Source organism: Centroberyx affinis, unplaced genomic scaffold, assembly GCF_046629955.1.
Source record: "Centroberyx affinis isolate AG114_WGS23_722 - 3 ecotype Tasmania unplaced genomic scaffold, CSIRO-AGI_Caff_v1 ptg000116l_1, whole genome shotgun sequence".
NCBI lineage: Eukaryota > Metazoa > Chordata > Actinopteri > Beryciformes > Berycidae > Centroberyx > Centroberyx affinis.
The window spans coordinates 162,899-182,108 of NW_027278817.1; the positions used below are offsets into that span (position 1 = coordinate 162,899).

The 19,210-nt window shown below is 42.1% G+C and overlaps 2 protein-coding genes across 4 annotated transcripts; one reads left to right on the top strand and one right to left on the bottom strand.

Annotated features, from left to right (window-relative positions):
• Nucleotides 1-1,190: 1,190 nt before the first annotated feature.
• On the top strand, nt 1,191-13,153 carry rps6kb1a (ribosomal protein S6 kinase b, polypeptide 1a). 3 transcript variants are annotated; one of them, XM_071527720.1, is made up of 15 exons: nt 1,191-1,335; nt 2,569-2,612; nt 3,201-3,321; nt 4,145-4,213; nt 4,720-4,867; nt 5,047-5,104; nt 6,519-6,619; nt 6,800-6,890; nt 7,050-7,140; nt 7,499-7,606; nt 7,718-7,780; nt 8,077-8,154; nt 8,279-8,386; nt 9,335-9,447; nt 9,995-13,153. In XM_071527720.1, the coding sequence occupies exons 1-15, from the start codon at nt 1,264-1,266 to the stop codon at nt 10,260-10,262; spliced, it is 1,533 nt and encodes a 510-aa protein (XP_071383821.1). In that variant the 5' UTR covers nt 1,191-1,263; the 3' UTR covers nt 10,263-13,153. The 3 variants fall into 3 exon arrangements, with proteins under 3 accessions (XP_071383821.1, XP_071383830.1, XP_071383838.1); XM_071527729.1 differs by having other exon boundaries at nt 9,335-9,442; nt 10,005-13,153; XM_071527737.1 differs by lacking the exons at nt 2,569-2,612; nt 3,201-3,321; nt 4,145-4,213.
• A 1,089-nt stretch (nt 13,154-14,242) lies between these two features.
• On the bottom strand, nt 14,243-18,908 carry rnft1 (ring finger protein, transmembrane 1). The gene is made up of 9 exons (XM_071527809.1): nt 18,753-18,908; nt 17,580-18,055; nt 17,422-17,498; nt 17,226-17,326; nt 16,921-17,074; nt 16,589-16,747; nt 16,407-16,472; nt 15,675-15,776; nt 14,243-15,428 (listed from the first exon to the last, which is right to left on the bottom strand). The coding sequence occupies exons 1-9, from the start codon at nt 18,776-18,778 to the stop codon at nt 15,294-15,296; spliced, it is 1,296 nt and encodes a 431-aa protein (XP_071383910.1). The 5' UTR covers nt 18,779-18,908; the 3' UTR covers nt 14,243-15,293.
• Between the last annotated feature and the right edge of the window lie 302 nt (nt 18,909-19,210).

Consider the following 19,210-nt stretch of genomic DNA (forward strand, 5'->3'; position numbering starts at 1 on the left):
CTGGTACAGCCAAATGTGAAACAGAGACTTAACCTCTGATGTACTAAACTTGATCCATCACTCAGTAGCTCAACACTGGCCTAATATGAACGAGAGATACAGACAGTTAAAACAATTATCCACCATAAACACAATTCACCAATGTTTCTTTGATTTAACAATTTTGGCTTTGTATACAAGTGGCTCTCACAAGGCACTAAATTCACAATGATTCAGAATTATAAAATGACTGTCTGTACTGTAGGTGGGGAGGTAACAGTGGGGGGAGTGAAACCTCTGATCGAAACAGTCATTCATACATTCTCTCATAGTGCTGTCTAGTGAGTAAGATAATTATTAAATTAAATTATTCCTCATTTTTCTGGGAACTTTTTGAATAAGGGCCTAACCCACAATTTCTTGGTTCAGTGCTGTTACCACTAACCACCCCTGGCTTTTAATGCAATAAAGCTCATTTGGGAGTTTAAAAGCTCAAACAAACATTACCATGAATTCCCACTTAAAATGCTCACTTCCTGACATCACAGATTAGGGTCCTAATGTTTGGCACACTGGATTTTGGGAGAGCTGTTCATGTTCACACACTTAGCAAAAAGAACTATGGTAATCCTCTAATAGCCTACATTTTAGAAGGATCCTGCTATAGGCTACAGATACCACAGTAGGCCTAAATCTATAAATCCCTAGGAGTATTATTGGGATATCACAGGAGATAGAACATACCACAAAGTACATTAAGAACAATATAAAATATAACTATGAACTCACTACTCAGTACCACACTCACTATGAGTGAGATATAATTTGGAAAAGCGTCAATTTGTACTTTTTCCCTTTACACTATTTTGACGCTACGTACATACTATGGATTTGTCTATAAAATATTATCTGGGGCAGTTGACTGAATTGTCCTGGACCATTATGGGACCATGTGAATCCTGTCGAGGGTGAATTTCCCCTTTTGTTAGTAATTATCTTTACTATTAACTCTTAACTCTTAACTGTTACAGGTTACAGTGGTCAGTTCTGATTAACTAACGTGTTTCCACATTTCACCGGTTAGCCGCCATGCAAAAGGCGCTAAACCGAGCCGAGTAGTGCCGGTGGCCGACACTAGAGGCTTTGCTCTGTTGTGTTGTTTTGGTTAGCTGGATGTTGGCTCATGCTTTCTACTGTAGCCGGTTGTAACGGTAATGTCTCTCACATGAGGCGGGGGACCGGGGCTCTGTTTTCTGTCTAAATACTCTGTGAAGGACCGCGGCCATGGCGGGGGTTTTCGACATCGATTTGGATCAACCGGATGAGAATGTGTCTGACGACGAACTTGAAGATGGGGTGAGTTAACGTTAACGTCGAAGCTAACGCCGTTAGCTAGCCGGTTAGCAATCAATGCGTGGCAAGCAGGGGAGGCCTGTGTTGCTTTGCTAGCATTCGCAGCAAGACATCCATTATCGGACTCGTCCCCGTTTGACGTGCTTCTTTCCTTATTCCCGCGAAATTTGGACGGCAGTCCCACTCAAACAGTTACAGCACGGCATTTAAACATGTTTACTAGTGCATGTGCCAGGTTTTGTAACAGTATTCGCACATATGGGAGTACAAAGTCAATGTAATTGCCGGACAAGTGCATCCGTTTAAACAGGCGCCGAACGAGCAATTGGCGGACGCGGTTACTTGTGTCCCCGGCTCCCAAGCCTTGTATAGGTTGACACCGCTCCCGCCCAGATACCGTTTAGCCTTATATGAATGGACAGTACTGTAGCCCAGATTCCCATCTTGTCAACGAAGTTGTGTAAGAAATGGAAACGATGCCGATGAAAGGCTATAACAATAAAAGGCATTGAGCATGAACCACGGGCTTAGCTGCTTGTCCGATGATGGACGTGCATCGGTATTCGTCCATCGCAAGAAAAATAGAACATGAACGAACGAAATATACACGTGGTTTTACAACTACGTTGGCATTCTTAATCAGTGGTTTGTTGGTGGCTATAATGACAAAAGTGATGGACCTAACTGGAAAGGAGGCGAACAGGCTGAAATATCGGCAGTGCTAGCAAAATAGTGTCCGATAATGGACCCAGATCACAAGCTAAAGGGACCATCATACAATTAGCTAGCTTTCCAACCAGCCACTAAGTTCGACTTTATCGCACCGTATCCCACACTTGACATGACATACATCTCCAATCTGACCAAATTATCTAGTTAGGACCAGTTAAAGATTAGTTTGTTCATTATCTTACTAGTTAGCAACATCAGCTAATCAGTCTAACTTAGAAATAATGATTTCATTTCCTAGCCAGGAGCTATCTGTAATAATTTAAGTAGTTACCTGTCCTTGAGTTGGACTTAATTCCCGGTTGTTAAATTGACAACCAAACATTAAATATTATATCCGGTTCTTGGGGAAATCGCAGTTGGCTGTAATAAAATAATCAAACTCCCAATGTAATAACGCAAAGACTAATGCAACTATGAAGAAGGCGAGGTTGGCTTGTAAATAACATTCCTGACACGCATTCCTATGTGCCATGATTTTCTGTCCTGTTGTTACTCTGTTCTCAGGGCCAAATCGGTGAATACATGGACCAGTGCAGCGGTTTTGAATTGTGAGTACATGACATATTGTACAGCAGTGGCTCACAATGTGGGCACCAGGGACTTCCAGGGGGCTCCAGGGGGGCCCCCAACAAAGCGAGGAATGGCTTAATTTCACTGTTATTTCAATGACTAGAAGTTAGCAAAGTGAGAATGTATATAAGGTTGAGTGTTTTGATTATAGGGTTCCCTTTATCCGCTGTTGTTAGCGCCCCATCTTTAGTAGAGACAGGTAAATAATTTTGTATCAAGTCATATCTAATAACAAAAATATTCTCAGATGGGGTTTCTTTGGGCAATGGCAACATTCATGTCTAACGTGGATCTATATATGGGTTCTTTGTATGAAAAGGTTTGAGAACCACTGCTGTAATGCACAGCGGTGTCACTCACTTAGCTGTTTACTCTCCACAACACTAATTATTTTACCCTCACAGTTATACCATGACCACAATTAGGCCCAAACTGATATGCCAATCAATCACATACTATTCACATAATATTCCTTTATATCTAGGAAATTATAAACACTGTTGTATACAATAGTGTTTATATTGTTAGTGTTTGTTTTAAGTGTGATTTATTTTCTTTCCTGCCAGTAACATGGATGACTGTGAGAAGTTTGAAATCTCAGAGAACAGCGTCAACAAGGGGACAGAACAGATCAGGCCTGAGTGCTTTGAGCTGCTGAGAGTCTTGGGAAAAGGTGGCTATGGAAAGGTGAGGCATCTGATTCCTAAGCGCGGAAATGTTTTCATACCTGTGACAAATCCAGCTCAAATACAAATTCAAGTCCTTTATGAATTTTCCTCTCTGCGTTTTTACCACTTTGTACCACATGTAATTCCAGATATGAGTCTAGTCACTCGTGAAAATATAAAGACATCGATTCATTAAGCATTCAGTCTTATTATCATGTTTTCATTTTGATGTTAACATATTGCGGTATTCCTGACCTTTCAGAGCTGTGAAAATGTTCTTAGGTTCTCTTTTGCAAGCATCACATTGAAAGTCCACATCACTAATTTTGGAAGCATTTTTCACTTAGCAAAGAGATCTATGACCTTTATCATCACTTTAAGTTGTTTTAGGTATGATGATTAAGAAGTAATTTACATTACATTTTTGACACACAGTGTCATTTGTTTTGATATGTTTGCATATCAAAGGTTTTGATTTCAAGGTTTATGTGGGTATACAGCGAAGCACTCCCTGGTGGAAGTGTAGTCTGCCAACAAGTCATCAATAATGATGACTTGTTGATTCAGTACTTTGCAGAATATGTTGCTTACCATAGCATCTGTTGAACTTAATGTCAATGCTAAAAAAAATATTTTTTTCTTCTTTTTAGTTTTTGGAATGTCCCCAGGATGTTAAACTGTAATTTTCAAACCCCAGTTGAGGCATATAAGACAATAACTGGTCTACACAGCAAATGGACAAGAGACTCTAATGATGTCTGAGCACCAAAATCAACTATAAAGTGTGAGTGTAAATATCCCTTTTGATTTTGATTGTCATTATGCAAATTTTTTTTTTCCAGGTTTTTCAAGTTCGGAAGGTTTCAGGTGCCACTTCGGGGAAAATATTTGCCATGAAAGTTTTGAAGAAGGTAAGGTTTCTGTTTGAAGTTGGAATGTGTCTTGACTCGGGTTTGTCTGTCAGGTGTGGTATTTTTTGGTAATTCCCATTACCAAAAAAACAAAACAAACACTCTGTTCTGACACTGACATTTGCCCTAGTAGTGACATGCCTGGTGCTTTCAGGTATGTAGTAAAACCAGACCACCCAAAATAGTAGCATCAGTGGACTTTCCCTCAATGAAACCTCAAGGCTGCTTGTTCTGTACAGCTTGGCCTCCTTTCGGTAATTGACTCGGTGCTGGTTCCTGTCTTTGCTTGAAAGGCCAGCTCATATTCCCAGAAGGCTGAGGGTTTGGGTAATGACTGTGTTTATTGGCTTAATGGGACTTTACTGTAGCTGCCATGCAGGAGCTCTGATTCCTATTCTACCTCTGCAGTTGAGGATGAAGCCTTGTCACCAGCCAACCAGCCTTTTAAGTTCTTGCCAGAATAGTTTTCACACCCCGACCCTGTGTGCTCGTCTGTCCCTTGCCAGGCCATGATCGTGCGGAATGCAAAGGACACGGCCCACACCAAAGCCGAGCGGAACATTCTGGAGGAGGTGAAGCATCCGTTCATTGTGGACCTCATCTATGCCTTCCAGACTGGGGGAAAGTTGTACCTCATCCTGGAGTATCTCAGCGGTGAGGACTGTGACCAAATCCTACATACTTAATTCACTCTAATTCTGCTGTTTGATCAGCATGGGACATTGTGTACACTCTGGAAATGGGATGGAGGTTCATTTATCCAGTAACAAAACAGTTTTCCATTCCAACTGTGCGTTCATCTCACTGACAGATTTTGTGTGTGGTTGTTGCAGGTGGGGAGCTGTTTATGCAACTGGAAAGAGAGGGCATCTTCATGGAGGACACAGCATGGTAAGTTAGTCTGTTTGTCACTCTGGTAGCAAACCAGTTGTCCTGTGTGCGTTTTGGAGATGAAACAATGCTCGTTCAAAATGCTGCAGTAAAACAGGTTAACTAGAAAAATGCTTGAGTCTTGCGCCAATGTGAGATTTACATAATTTGAAAAAACCTCATTTACAAAATGATTGATAGCAAAAAAATAATTATACAAGGACAGTAGATAACTTAAGTCCTTGGTTGACAAAATGGCTACTCCTTTACAGAATGGATCCTTTACATACTGTTTTGGAATAGAGGTCATCACTGTTTCATTTCAGTTTTGACTCATTTGATTAAAAAATGGATGGGAGCCAGCCAGTCCAGGCCCAAAGCAGGGATGTTAGACAGTTTCATGTTACTAATCGGCACAGGGTCCTGCCTCCCTTACCACTCATTCCTCTGTTGTTTGTGCACAAATTTTCAAGTCAGCGGCCCCCAAGTCTGCACAATATTAAAACCTTTTCAAGTGACCGCAATGTGGGCATCCCAACAAAAACTCCATGTTGCAAACAATCTCTCACAGGTCTTTTTTCCTGTCTTGACATATTAATCACGGTCAGAAATGACAGATTACAGTTGAACATCAGACGTACAGTTTGACAGGCACTGTTGTTTCTGGCAGACTAATGCCAACAAACATCGTGTGGCCAGCAAGTAAACAAACGCGTGTAGAGCAAAGAGTTTCAGTCAAACAGGAAGCAAGCAGTTTGAGTTAAGACAACAGCACACTGTCGTACTTTAAATATAGCCTGCAAAACTCAGACAGCATCACAAGGAAACACATATCCTGTAAGAAAATTACAGACATTTTGAGAAACATATGGGTGAGTAGGCTAAGCTATTGTAGCAAGACAGCCGCTGTTTGGTGTGTTTTCTGCTCTGTGTGTTGGCCAACATACTGTTTTTTGCCAGTTGTGTAGTATGACGGCTGTGAAAGCTGTGTCATACAGAATCACATAGATTTTAACCTGCTTACAAATGCATGGTGTGAAAACGGGCCAATGCGCAGCAGCGTTTTTCTCAGGCGGTGTGGTGTCGGTTGTAATTGAGACTGGAACCTACAGTTCATGTTCTCCTGTTGTGTAAATACAGTCTGGAGATGGAAGTGGTGATTACATAAAGCATGCATGCTGCTAGACGATAGGGGAGTGCTGAGTTGCTATTCCTAGAATAACCCGAATGACAGTGGGGATAACACAACACCTTGAGTGCAGAGATATGAGGCGCAGTTGAATATATGGAATATTATGTCAGTGGAAAATGACAAATTGATCGAAAGGGTATAATGGCAGTGACAGGTGGTGGGGGAATGAACAGATTGTTTCACTCGATGCTAATAAAATGTCACTCAGTGCTAGACCAGTCTCTTGTTTTTTTCTATTGACAGCTTCTACCTGGCTGAGATCTCGATGGCGCTGGGTCACCTGCACCAGAAAGGCATCATCTATAGAGACCTGAAGCCTGAGAACATTATGCTCAACAACAACGGTACAGCAACTTTGAGTGGGTTAGGGTTAGAAAGAACTGACACCTCGTTACATGTTCAGTTCACACACAGCTTCTTATTCTGAGAATAAATTCTTTCATCAGCTAATCTGCTGCTTCATCCACGGCTTGTTTGATGCTTAGTCTCTCTCTTGTTCTTTTTTCGGCCCCCTCTCCCTCTAGGACATGTGAAGCTGACGGACTTTGGTCTATGTAAAGAGTCAATCCACGACGGAACAGTCACCCACACCTTCTGTGGCACCATAGAGTACATGTACGTCACTACGTCTATATGAATTTTCTGGATTAATTCAGAGTTCAATCGCATTCCTGCCATTTTGAGGACAGAGTCAGAGATAATGAGTTTGCTGCACATTTTACACAGTGCGGTGCATTCATCGTATCATCTTGTCCTTCACTTCTCCTTCCTCAGGGCTCCAGAGATCCTAATGAGGAGTGGCCATAACCGGGCGGTGGACTGGTGGAGTCTGGGAGCGCTCATGTATGACATGCTGACAGGAGCAGTAAGTGCACACCATCATTCCCATAGCAACAACAACCAAAAGCATTTTTTTAATGCTGTGGTCATCAAGAGGCACATTCTTGTCAGGAGTGAGATATTTCACTCCTCTATACCTTTGCGCTGTTAAACTTCAACACAGTTTACAGCACTTCAGAACATCATTTTCTACAAATCATATCTGTTCTTTATTGAATAGTATTTTATTAGTAACATTTCACCCAACTCCAACAATCCTTTTCTTGTGTTCAGAATGAACTGTACGTCATTTCCGCAAATGTGGCATAGGACTGTACAGAATCTGTGCTTGCTTTAGGATGAATTTGCTCAACCAATGTTTATGATGCACTTCTCTTTCATAGCCACCATTCACAGGCGAAAACCGAAAGAAGACCATCGACAAAATCTTAAAGTGCAAACTCAACCTTCCACCTTACCTCACACAAGAAGCCAGGGACCTTCTGAAAAAGGTAAAAAATAAATGCTTTCATTCTGCTCTACACCTCACTGTCTGTTGTCTCTGTTGAACATTCTGGGGACACAACTTCAGAGAAACAGAGTCTCTAAATCCTCTTTTTCAGCTGCTGAAACGCAATGCCTCGTCACGACTCGGGGCTGGACCGGGGGACGCCTCAGAAGTCCAGGTAAATACATCTGTGGAAACGCAGTCATGAGCCGATGTATGCGTTCACCTCGCCAGCTAAGAAAACCTACCTTTGTGCCTGCTCTATTCCATCCTGAAAACCTGATTCCCATGTGTCCTGGAAAACTGGGAACGTTTAACAGTAACACATAGAAAAATTAGGAAATGAATAAAATGCCACTTGGGATGTTCCTGCCATATTAAAAAAATACAGGTTGTCTAGTATAACCCAAACTGGTGGATAAGAAGCTTCCTAAACAGAGTGCAAACCCTGCTGCTGTCCCTGTTGCCCCCCAGGCTCACCCATTCTTCCGGCATATAAACTGGGACGACCTCCTCGCCCGCAAAGTAGAGCCTCCATTCAAGCCTTTCCTGGTGAGTTTGTCCCGCATCCCCCCGGCGGAGCGCTCCAAAAATGAACAGTGCTACTTTTATATGCGGCAGCATCCTCTGTGACCTGGGTCAGCCAGGTGACTAACAGTCCCGCTTCCTTTGGCAGCAATCGGCGGATGACGTCAGCCAGTTCGACTCCAAGTTCACCAGCCAGACCCCGGTGGACAGCCCCGACGACTCCACACTCAGCGAAAGTGCCAATCAAGTCTTCCTGGTGGGTAACTACCTCCGGCCAACTAGTGGACCTCGCTGCTTTGCTGTCTTATGCGTTAGAGGCCCAAATCTAGGAGGTTTTTCTTGAAATGACAATTTAGGTTCCACTGTGACTCAAAATACAGATCCAGTTTTCTCCAATGCTGATGAACAGTGCAAATGTAGATGCACCAAAGCTTTAATACATATTTAACTTGTATATACACTACTAGTCAGAAGTTTGGACACACCACATTTTTTCTTTATTTTTACTATTTTCCCCATTTTAGAATAATAGTAAAGTCGTCAAAGCTATGAAATAACACAAATGGAATTATGCAGTGACCAAAAAAGTGTTAAACAAATCAAAACTATCTCATATTTTAGATTATTTAAAGTAGCCACCCTTTGCCTTAATGGAAAGGAAGAGGCTTTGGAAAGAAATTCATACATATATCATACAATTCATACTATTTATATTTGTCTAAAAAACATTTCAAGCATTTAAGCATAAGCCTTCAGATCAAAGTAATATAAGTTATATATAACTCATAATTACTTGTCAGATACTGTCTTGTACTGTTATACTGTTCTTGTATTAAGAACTCTCAATTGGGCATTTAAAGGAAAAGTACAGGGCTTTAATGCAGCCCATTGGCATTAAAACCCTTTATTGTTTCTGTGTTGTCTGCACACAAACATACTGTACAAACATAGGCAGGCTCTGGACTTAATGTTTTTTATTTCCGTTTCAACAACTACTTCTTACGAGAATAAGTTAATGCATCCCATCTGTTCTTGTCCTGTTCCTTTTCCTGGAAGTTTCACTGACTGTTCCACCACATTGCATGATACGGTTTAGTCAGCGTTTCATTGCTCATCATCAGCTGTGGGTTGTTTTTGGAAAGACGGGTCTTTGAAGAGGTGGACTCGGATGATCTCTTTCTTTTGCAACCCTGTCCCTCCCCAGGGTTTTACATATGTAGCCCCATCTGTGCTTGAAAACGTCAAGGAGAAGTTCTCCTTCGAGCCAAAGGTCCGGTCACCGCGGAAGTTCCCTGGAAGCCCGAGAACACCTGTGAGGTAACAGCAGTTTGTTTTGTCTCTGGTTTCACATTACATTGATCACTTACAGATTGCTGCCATTGCAAATCCTCCCCACCTTGATGCCCTCAGTTTTCAAGAACAAGAAAGGGCTTGGTAAAATTTTCACACAAGTAAATGTTTGTTTTGGGTTGATTTTGGGTGCAATGATGCACTAAGCTGCCACTTAAACCTGCTGTTTTTGTCCATTTAGTTTACAAAACGAAAGATTTAATGCTGTCAACTAAAGCATGGAAAGAATATTAGTTAAGTCAAGCTGTGTCTTTGCTAACAAACTGAATTAAGGCAAAGTTTGAAATGTAGCCTACATATGTTGAAGTTTTGCCATTTGCAATAAGCTGTATATTGTACTTGCTTCATTAAGTCAGAAATAAAGTAGCAATAATCAGATGGGAGTATAGCAGATAAAAACAAAGAGTTGCTGAGAATCACATATCCAAACTATAGCTGTCATTATTAGTGTAGCTTGATTAGAGGAATAAAGAATGTTTCTCACCTTGCTCTCTGCTGTTCCTTGTCTCCCCAGTCCGGTGAAGTTTGCCAGCGGGGACTGCTGGCCCCGGGGACCCGCGCTGTCCGGCGCCCCGTCCCTCCTCTCCCCCGGTGGCTCCGGGGACCAACCCATGGAGGTGTCGGCCGTGGAGCATATGGACGTCAGCAGCAGCAGCAGCTCCGAGGCCTCGGCGCCGCTCCCCATCAGGCAGCCTGCGGGCGGCGGCGGCTCGGGGCCCTTCAAGAAGCAGGCTTATCCCATGAACTCCAAGCGGCCCGAACATCTACGGATGAACCTATGACGCTCGGCTCGCCTCCGAACCTTAGGACTCTTCTAATTCCTTCTTTTCCTTTTTTTTTTTTTTTTTTTTGGTTTTGTTTTCTTTCAAAGAGACTTGTAGAAATTAAACAATTGACTGACACTGTCGACACCAATCACCAGCTCCTCCAGCAGCGCCTTCCCTCCCTCTCGGCCTCCCACCTCCTCCTGGTTTAGCCCGGCCTCCTCAGCCCAGTGCAGATAATCAACAATCAAATACAGCAGATATCTCGCCAGTCAGAGGAGTGTTGCGAGAGAGAGAGAGGCGCTCTGACTGAACGTTGACTGATGACGTCGCTGATGAGTGGGCAGAGCCGCTGCCTGGTTCCAGTGTCCTCGACTGGCATTATCCTACGATATACTGGTGCTTCTTACCTTTGAGTCTGGACAGTGTTACTTCTAGTGTTTACTGCTAGTTGACTCCATCATACTGAGTGAGATGGTAGTGTGATCTCTGAAACTGTGTAAAGAGAAATTAGTTAAAAAGGGGGTGGTGATTTCCCCCGTCAAGATGCCAGGCTTCTTTTGTTTGTTTTTTTATTATCACCTTGTGATAAGAGGTTATAGGTTACACTATTAGTAGGTAGAAATATTGGATAATTCCACAATGAACACAGTATTCCTGTTTGACTGTTCTCCCTCAACGCTTCCATGTGAAGATGAAAATCACATTGCCTTTTTCACTGCTGTGTCACTTGAACGTGTGGTCAGGAGTGGATGGAGCACGGCTCACAGAAAAAAGCAGCTATAAACAGATAGAAGCGAGATTTCAGCTGAAAGTATCACTTCCACCGCAATCAATACCAAATGCTGGCACTGCTTTACTAGTCCAACTGGAATGCTGTCTGTAGCAAAGCCTGTCTGGAAGTACTATTCAGTTTCTTTGTGTTGAATGTAAACAGAATCTAAATGCCTTTTTGAGTGTCACTTAGATCTCCTACGCTTCGTTCTGATGATTCCTGCAGCAGTTTTTTTTAACCAATCTATTCCCGTGGCCTTATTGCCACTGTCATGGTAGGAGACCAACAAACTTCAGAGCGCGTCGGTTCATTTCAAGCCCAGACGATCCTAAATGCACTCGGCCAAATTCTTATCACTGCCTTTTATTGATTCAGGCTACATTTATGTCTTACGTGCCTGGGTGATTGCATATGCTTCTTGTGCATTGACAAGTAATAGGGCTCTCTGTTGGAGGGATAAACCCAGCGTTAGATGAGTGGACCATCTATTAAATCCTGTTTGAATTGAGATGTATCACCTGTTTATGTGATCTGAAGCTGCTACATGAGCCTCTGGAGTCAAGCCATTCGAGCCTCTTGCCCCAAAGTAGACCGGTCTGTCTGATGCAGATTCCCATGATGCTAATTAGGCTAGCTGAAGGCAGCCTTCTCCTAGTTAATTATTTATGCTATAGCCCTTTTACATGAACATCTATAATGAAAATTAGCCTATGTTTGGGCAGCTCCCTCATGTTTCTCAATATCCAAATATTTGGTGTTTAATTGATTGACCAAAATCACTGTTTCAATAAACCAAATCATTTTTGTTGCTGGATGAACTAATTGCCGCAACTTAGCACTGGTAAACAACCATAGATGGATGTGGCTGATTTTTCTATCAACTAACATGTTCTATCAAGTAGATTTTGTTGAGACTCATATTTGATCATCAAGCATTATAATGTCTTCCTGTCAGTTGTCTTTGCAAAGTATTTAATTTGTGTTTAAATGCAGGTAAGGTTGTAAAGGCTGCAGTGACAGAGGTTCTAATATGGATCAGTGTTGGACCAGACTGATTGACTGTTTGATTTCTGCTTCTACGGCTCTGGTCCTAGGTGCAACAACTGTGTTACGTTCAAGAGCAATCACTCCACTCTTTTACTCCTGTCTGACTTTCTGTGGTGATTTGTTACAATGTATATTTATTTCAAGTGCCATTCTGTTTCCACTGCATCGTTCACACTATGCAAATGATGTATTTATTATGTAGTCAACTGTAGATCAGGCAGCCGTGAATCTGTAAACGACTCGATTTATGTCATTCATGTCGGAGAGTTATTTTGTCATAAAAGTATTGCGTGTATATGATTTTAATTCCAGTGAGCATCTCTTACAGCAAAAATGCAGCTTTTTTATTCTTTTTGGGGACGGTGTCCTAAATGTCTTAGAATATTTATTGTGCAGCATAGTATCATATTCAAGGGGGATTTTCAGAAAACAAAACATTTTGATATCTTTGTTTGATATCTTACTCAAAACTTGAAATTCAGTTTGTCTGTTTGCAGTGCGAGAAATATGGGCAACATATTGGGAAAAACTGATGCAAAAACCAGTGGGAATGGCGTTGTGCCTTTCTTGACAGATTGCAGCTTGTAAATAATATTGATGTGTATGGAATGCTTTGGAATGGATCCAGAACGTACATTTTCTGTTACTTTGCTCTTCCAGTTGATTGTGATATGATCTGAGTGTGGTCATGACAGCGGTTCCTTAGAGTGGGGTCCTGGGACATCCAGAAGCTATTAAGGGTGTACCGGGGTCCCTGGGAAAATGACAAACGAAATGACAGATTTTGCTTTTATTCAGGTATGCCTATGTCAACCTATTGGGGGTCCACTGTCAAATCTATTTAGAGCATTGAGAAGCATCCTCCGCATTGATACGTTTGAGAACACCCATCTAAGCTGACTTGAACCATCAGCTTTGGGTCGAATGGGCGTTTTCAAATCATTGATGGGCATTGAATAACATTTTATCCACCGATTTTTATTTTTTTTTCCACCCCCTGCATTTGCTCCATGAGATGAGGAAATGTTAATATGTATCATGTACATAATGAATGAATGAAGTCAAAATAAAAAAAAAAAGGTTAACATGTCCTGTTTCTGAGAAAGTTACGACAGCGCAACCTAGATTTGATTGTGCAAAGGAAAGTGACAAGTTGTGTTGATTTTGGACATTTGTAATTTGACGAAGTTTCATGTTATCTTTTGGACATTTTAATATCAAGTTTTGAAGGGTTCATCTTTCATCGCATTAACTTAAGTACCTCTAGCCTTGATATTGGCTGCATTACTGCACAAAAAATAAGGCTAAAAATAAACTCTCACTTTAGTTTTGAGTGCCTGATAGAGCATGATGTCTTATAATTAATTAGGATTCAGTGTTCATACATCCATATTTTGAGAACACATAAGAAAGAGAGGTTAATGTGAGACTGAGACAATTGTCCCAGGGCAGTAGAGCAGGAATTGGCAAGGTAGCATTGTTCCTTTTCTGTGTGTGTGTCTGTGTTTCACTTTTCAGTTCCTGCTATTGGTTTGGACTTTAATCAGCCTGAAATGAAGAGCATTTAATTTAATTTCTTTCTCTTCAGTCTTTTTCTCCTTCAAAACAAATGTTTCCTTACTATCCCTTCTTCTCTGCGTTGTTCTCCATAGTTGATATCCAGATGTTCATCTTTTTCTTGTTTACCTTCTCATGTAGCTTCTCAATTTCTCCCAAGTTCTTCTTTACACGCTCAGCTTTACTTGTAGTTTTATGCACAACCATCGAGAGATGGTTGTGCATAAAACTGCTGTGCAGTGCTTTTTCACTTGCACTGCTTAATTCTTTCCATCAACTCCTCTTTCTCCAGCTCCTTTTTGTTTCCCAAATCATAGTTGTAGTTTTTGTTGCGTTGTTCCACTTTCTATTTATCTATTTCCTGCATCCTAATATGGGTGGCCTTAGTGGGTGTAAAATAACTCTATATACTAACAGTCTACCCATTAAGCCTCAGATCTACAAACTCAGTTTTTCAATTTCCTACAAGTCTGATTTCAACAAGCATGCTAATTTTCTAAAGCCATTTACTTTCTTATGACACTTAAACTGCTCAGCAGATGCACGACTGTCCATTTGCTACCTACAGCGATAAGCCACAAACTTCAATCATTTGTATATCTTTATTCAGATAGTTTGTGGATCTAAATGCACAAAAAATTGCAAAAAAGTGTGAAATGATTTCAGTACATTTACTGTAATAAAATAGACGCTTCTCCCTCTCTTTGGTTTTTACAAAAAGGAGGCTACACCACCTCTATAGAAAAATAATTTATGTGTGAATCAAATTAATCTCACAAGCTCACTTGCATCCTTTTTCACAATTATGAAAAAAAAAATCACCAAAAGCTGAAAGCAAAAAGTCTGAAAAATCAAACTATGTTTATCCATTACTTAAGTGTCTCATTCTTTAGCCCCCTATGTCCAGCCTCAGCACCTGGAAGCAGGCTGGTAAAGTTGTGGTCATTACTGGACTGCAGGATATTACTGCATACTGTAGGGCTTTACAGCTTCCTAAAAACCTTTGCAATTTGCTAGTTGGAGATGGACACATCTGGAGTAGAGGTCAGCAAGCACAGACTCCAAAGTAAGGAGATGTGGACGCTTACCTCGACACATACACAATTATCTTTACAATTCAGACAAGTGTTGGTAAGTACCACACATTTAGAAACATTGAGCAAAACAAGGTTTCATGGGGTGCACTTTTGATCCAACTTAGGAGTGGGGAGAAATCTGATTAAAATACCATTTTTAATATATTTCTGTTATGCACCCATATTTACAAGTAGAAGAAACACTGGGAATTTCCCGCCCCATGAGGACCTTTTCTACTTGTTCCTCTACAGACAAAATAAAAGATGAACAATGCGACATGAGAAACAATAAAACAACGGAAAAGAGCAAAACAAAACAACACTAGAGGGGCATGCAGAGATCCAACTTTCAGTTGTCTGTAAGAGTGACAAATAGGGACTTCCTGGTTCATTACCCAGAGCATGCCAAGGTGCAAGTTACGTGTCCTTACTGGCCTTGGCCAGTAGGGGGCACAGCCCTTAAATAACAGAGGAACAGTGTGGACAACATTACATGTCAATGGGGTTTGTCTGCCAAATAAACTCACATATCAAACACGTATCAATAACAATGTCCCGGACCCAAAGGCTCTCCGTCTCCTCCCTGACGTTCAGTCAGTAGATCTGCAGGTGGGGAGACGTGGCGCCGTCCCTCCACTTGTAGACCTTCTCTGTGATCACGGTCCGGCAGAGAGGGCAGCTCTTCTCCCGGTTAAACCACAGAGCGATGCATTCGTCACAGAATATATGCTGCAGGGAGGAGAGACAACAGCAGGTCAGCCTGTCCTGCTCTTACAGTACATGACTAGAGGAAAAGAACGGACGTACATCACTTCATCTGATTCAGGAGGACAGCGCAGTGGGGAAAGTGGTAATTAGGTATGGTGCTCTAAAAAGAAATCCATTTACAAGTTATTCTGTCTACCAGTAGGGATGTCCTTGAGTGTGTGTAGGTATGAGAGCATAGCTATACTCCATATATTTTGGTGGTTTTACCTGACAGAGCAGGGCCCGAGGCTCCCTGTACTCTCCCTGACAGATGGGGCAGACGTCTCCAGCCTCACTGCACTGGCTCCTGGTGGCTGCTGTCCCCGTATGCTGAGGAACAACCATTACAAAAACAAAACGCTTTCAGAAAATAGATAGTTGCAGTCCTCAGTTCTGATTGGCTGAGCCATTGTATAATACTCGATGAATGCACACATATGACCGAATAACAGTTAATTTATTAACTGCGCTAACCGAAAATCACCACTCATAATGCTTTTATGTGTCACTTTGCTTATCAGATTTAACTTTTTTGTTTCTTTTTTAATGCAATGATGTGTGGGGTCCCTTGAAAAATACTTAACCAGACAAAATGACCGTGATAAAATGTGATTGTTATTTTCCAACACTCCTTGAACTCCAGCAAGGAGGAAGCGACTGCCTCCCTGATTTGTGCCTGACCAGCTTAAAAGAGCAACTTGATTTCCTAAAAAAATCCTAAAAAATTAAATATTGGTTTGATTTAGGCTTACCCTCAACACACACAAGTATTTCAGTGTTAGGGTCACAGGAAATTTCTGTCCTCAACATGGCAGGGACAACACATTGTTCCTGCTAAAAAAAATAGGCTGGGACCTCTGGTTTCGGCACTCCGCTTCGTGCGGTGCCAAAACACACCTCTTGGTTGGTGTCTTATTGCAAACCTTAACTATTTAACAAGGAAGTTGTTCACCACTGTACCTCGCCCTTGAGAAATATCCTCACAGTTTTCAGTAAAGACGTCCACTGTCCATACAATCCTAAAAGCTACAAGAGAGATAAATAAAGAAACAAGTTAAAAAGCAGACTTGGACAAATTATTTCAGGCAGTTTTTCCATGAGGACAAGTAAGAACTGTCGCTGTCTAATCCCAGCGGTATCACCTTCAGTATGAGGTAGACCAAAGCCAGCAGGACCCCCAGGGTGAGTCCGGGGGTGCCATCCACCTCCTGGTACGTCACCAGGTAGCGGAACCACAATGGAACAGGAGCCATGGCCTGCTGGACCTGACCCAGCTCCTCAGTCAGCATCAGCCACCGCCCCTGGAGACACAGACACAGACACAGACACACACACACACACACACACACACACACACACACACACACACACACACACACACACAGTAGACTTGAACCATGATCGCCGAGTCACTCGTTAACAGCAAACTTTTAAACAAAAAAACAATCCCAAGAAGAAATCCATCCTTCCTTACCTGGGTTCTATAGGTCACCAGTGAAGAGGGCAGCAGCAGGATAAGGCACTTAATCCCCATGAAGAGGAACTTAATTATGAAGTTGGTGATGCCGACGGCCCACAGAACCTCCCAGAAACCCAGGGGCTCAATGGTTGGGCTGAGGAAGATGAGGCTGGGGCGAGGGAGACATTTGGTTTAACGAAAAGCACAGTCACCTTTCAGAAACTTCTGATTTTTTAGGACTATTAACTGTATGCATGAAGGTGGATCATAATCTACTGTGATGCTTTGCAGCTGATGTGAGATGACAGATTCAGTCTTACCAATGGTAAAGTGTCTCAGTGAGAAAGGTGTAGTAAAGCAGGAGGGCAGAGGAGCTCAGGAAGAGGAGCAGCCATAGGCACTGCAGCTTTGAGTGACGATCCTGATGGCACACATGGCAAATTCAGGTTTTAGGAGCATAAGCACAATGCACATAAATGCAATATACACAATTGTGTTTTCCTTTCCATGACTTACCTGAAGAAAGACTTGAGTTTGAATGTCTTTGTTCACATACAGAAAAGTTGTGAAGAGACCAACCCCAACCGCTAACCCTGGTGAATCAGGAGAAAGAGTAAGACAAGCTGCCTTGTGTTGAGAGTTTTAATAATGCTGTTTGTTCATCTCCTACTTACCAAGAGCGTGTTGGATGACCAGTTTAGCACATAGGATGACTAGGAACGGAAGACTCTTTTGGAGCCAGCGGAAGAGGTAGCGAAGCTCAGAAAAGGAGGTGCTGGGCTCCCCGGAGTCCAGGTCAGGGTCAGCCGTGTCGACCTCGGGCTCCGTATGCGAGTGGTGCTGGGGCTGATTATGTCCGTGCGAGTGGGAATGATGTCCGTGTGAGTGGGAATGGGAGTGGCTGTGGGAGTTGGCTCTGGACCTTCTGGATGACGCACCCCCGCCGGACTCCCCGGGCCCACCGGTCATGGGTACCCGCACCTCGCTGCTCTCGGGGTGGGCGGTGCCACCGGTGGCCGGCGTCCTGGTGAGGAGCTCTGGTTGCAGAGTCAGGGATAAACCATTTCCTGCATGAGCGCCCCGCTCACTTGAATTAGGCTGCATTACAGTCGGCGACTCCCTCACTTTCAATGCTCTTCTGGGATCACTCCTTGGACAAAAAAGACAAAACAAGATGAATATATTCTTGTAGCCTCAGTCACAATGTGGCCAGCATCAACTGTGATTACAGCTGTAGATATCAACAGTTCAATAACATAACAAGTAACTAGAAACGACTGTACATTTTAACTGTTTGTCACTACAAACAAATGTCTAACGTTGCATCCATGTTCTGTAGCAGGATTTTTGGTTTATCTTCGGATAATACCCCTAAAACTGGGCTCCCTCCAAACAAACTGATAATAATTTGGTCGAACGACTAATCCACAATAAGGTAAACTAATTAACTTAATGTTTTTATGCCTTGAATATATTATCGTGCAGTACTACTTGGTCAGATATTACAAACTTGATAAGTTGGGAAGTGAAGTAGTCTGTGTACTTGGCAGCACAGTTCACATTCCACCACAAATGTTTGTTTTTACTTCAAGTGGTCCGTCTAGTCAGTATTTGAAGAGTTTAAAACTACCTCAACTCATCATGAACGTCTCACTCACTCTTCAAAATGTTTTTTTTTTTTTAGAATAATGTAGTCTTCCTCACTCACTGAACGCCAATAGCACACAAAAGTAGAGACAGGACCAGATAAACAGCTAACTGTTACCTTACATAGCAACCTGAGCTAGCTAACGTAGAGATGTTTGCTATCAGGCTACACACTTGCAGTTGAAAAAGCTTCATTTTACCTGTCATTCTGCACCCGGAGTTTCATGGTAAGCTCCTGGTCCCCATCTAATAAACGGTCCAAATCGCAAAATTAAACAAAAGAAAAAATAAATCGAAAACAAAACTAACTCGTTAGCTTCCAAGCTAAGTCATAAGCTTCTCATCTTGACGTAACGTTATTTACGACAGCAGCAGACGTCGCAATCGTCTTCTTCTTCTTCTTCTAGATTTAGGGCGGTTGGGAGAAACAATGTGGCCTTACTGCCATCTAGTGGGTCATTTATACGTTACATTCATAATCACACCCTAAGAGGGTTGGAAAGAATTAAGTAAAAAATAAACACTACACCTTAAACACACACATCGCAGTGATTCAGCTAAACACAATGTGAATATTATTATTTTTTTTACACTTCCTGTACATATGTGGTCATATGTGGTCTCTGTAGGCCTGTTAAAGTGAATATGACACATATTT

What these genes read in the sequence shown, in the direction of transcription:
- rnft1 (XM_071527809.1), bottom strand. Translation starts at nt 18,778, where the DNA reads ATGAAACTCCGGGTGCAGAATGACAG. An exon ending in GGTCATCCAACACGCTCTTG is followed by an intron (nt 17,499 to 17,579) that starts GTAAGTAGGAGA and finishes CTGATTCACCAG; the next exon opens with GGTTAGCGGTTGGGGTTGGT. An exon ending in CTCGGGCCCTGCTCTGTCAG is followed by an intron (nt 15,429 to 15,674) that starts GTAAAACCACCA and finishes TCCTCCCTGCAG; the next exon opens with CATATATTCTGTGACGAATG.
- rps6kb1a (XM_071527720.1), top strand. Translation starts at nt 1,264, where the DNA reads ATGGCGGGGGTTTTCGACATCGATTTGGATCAACCGGATGAGAATGTG. An exon ending in CAGTGCAGCGGTTTTGAATT is followed by an intron (nt 2,613 to 3,200) that starts GTGAGTACATGA and finishes CTTTCCTGCCAG; the next exon opens with TAACATGGATGACTGTGAGA. An exon ending in ATGACATGCTGACAGGAGCA is followed by an intron (nt 7,141 to 7,498) that starts GTAAGTGCACAC and finishes TCTCTTTCATAG; the next exon opens with CCACCATTCACAGGCGAAAA.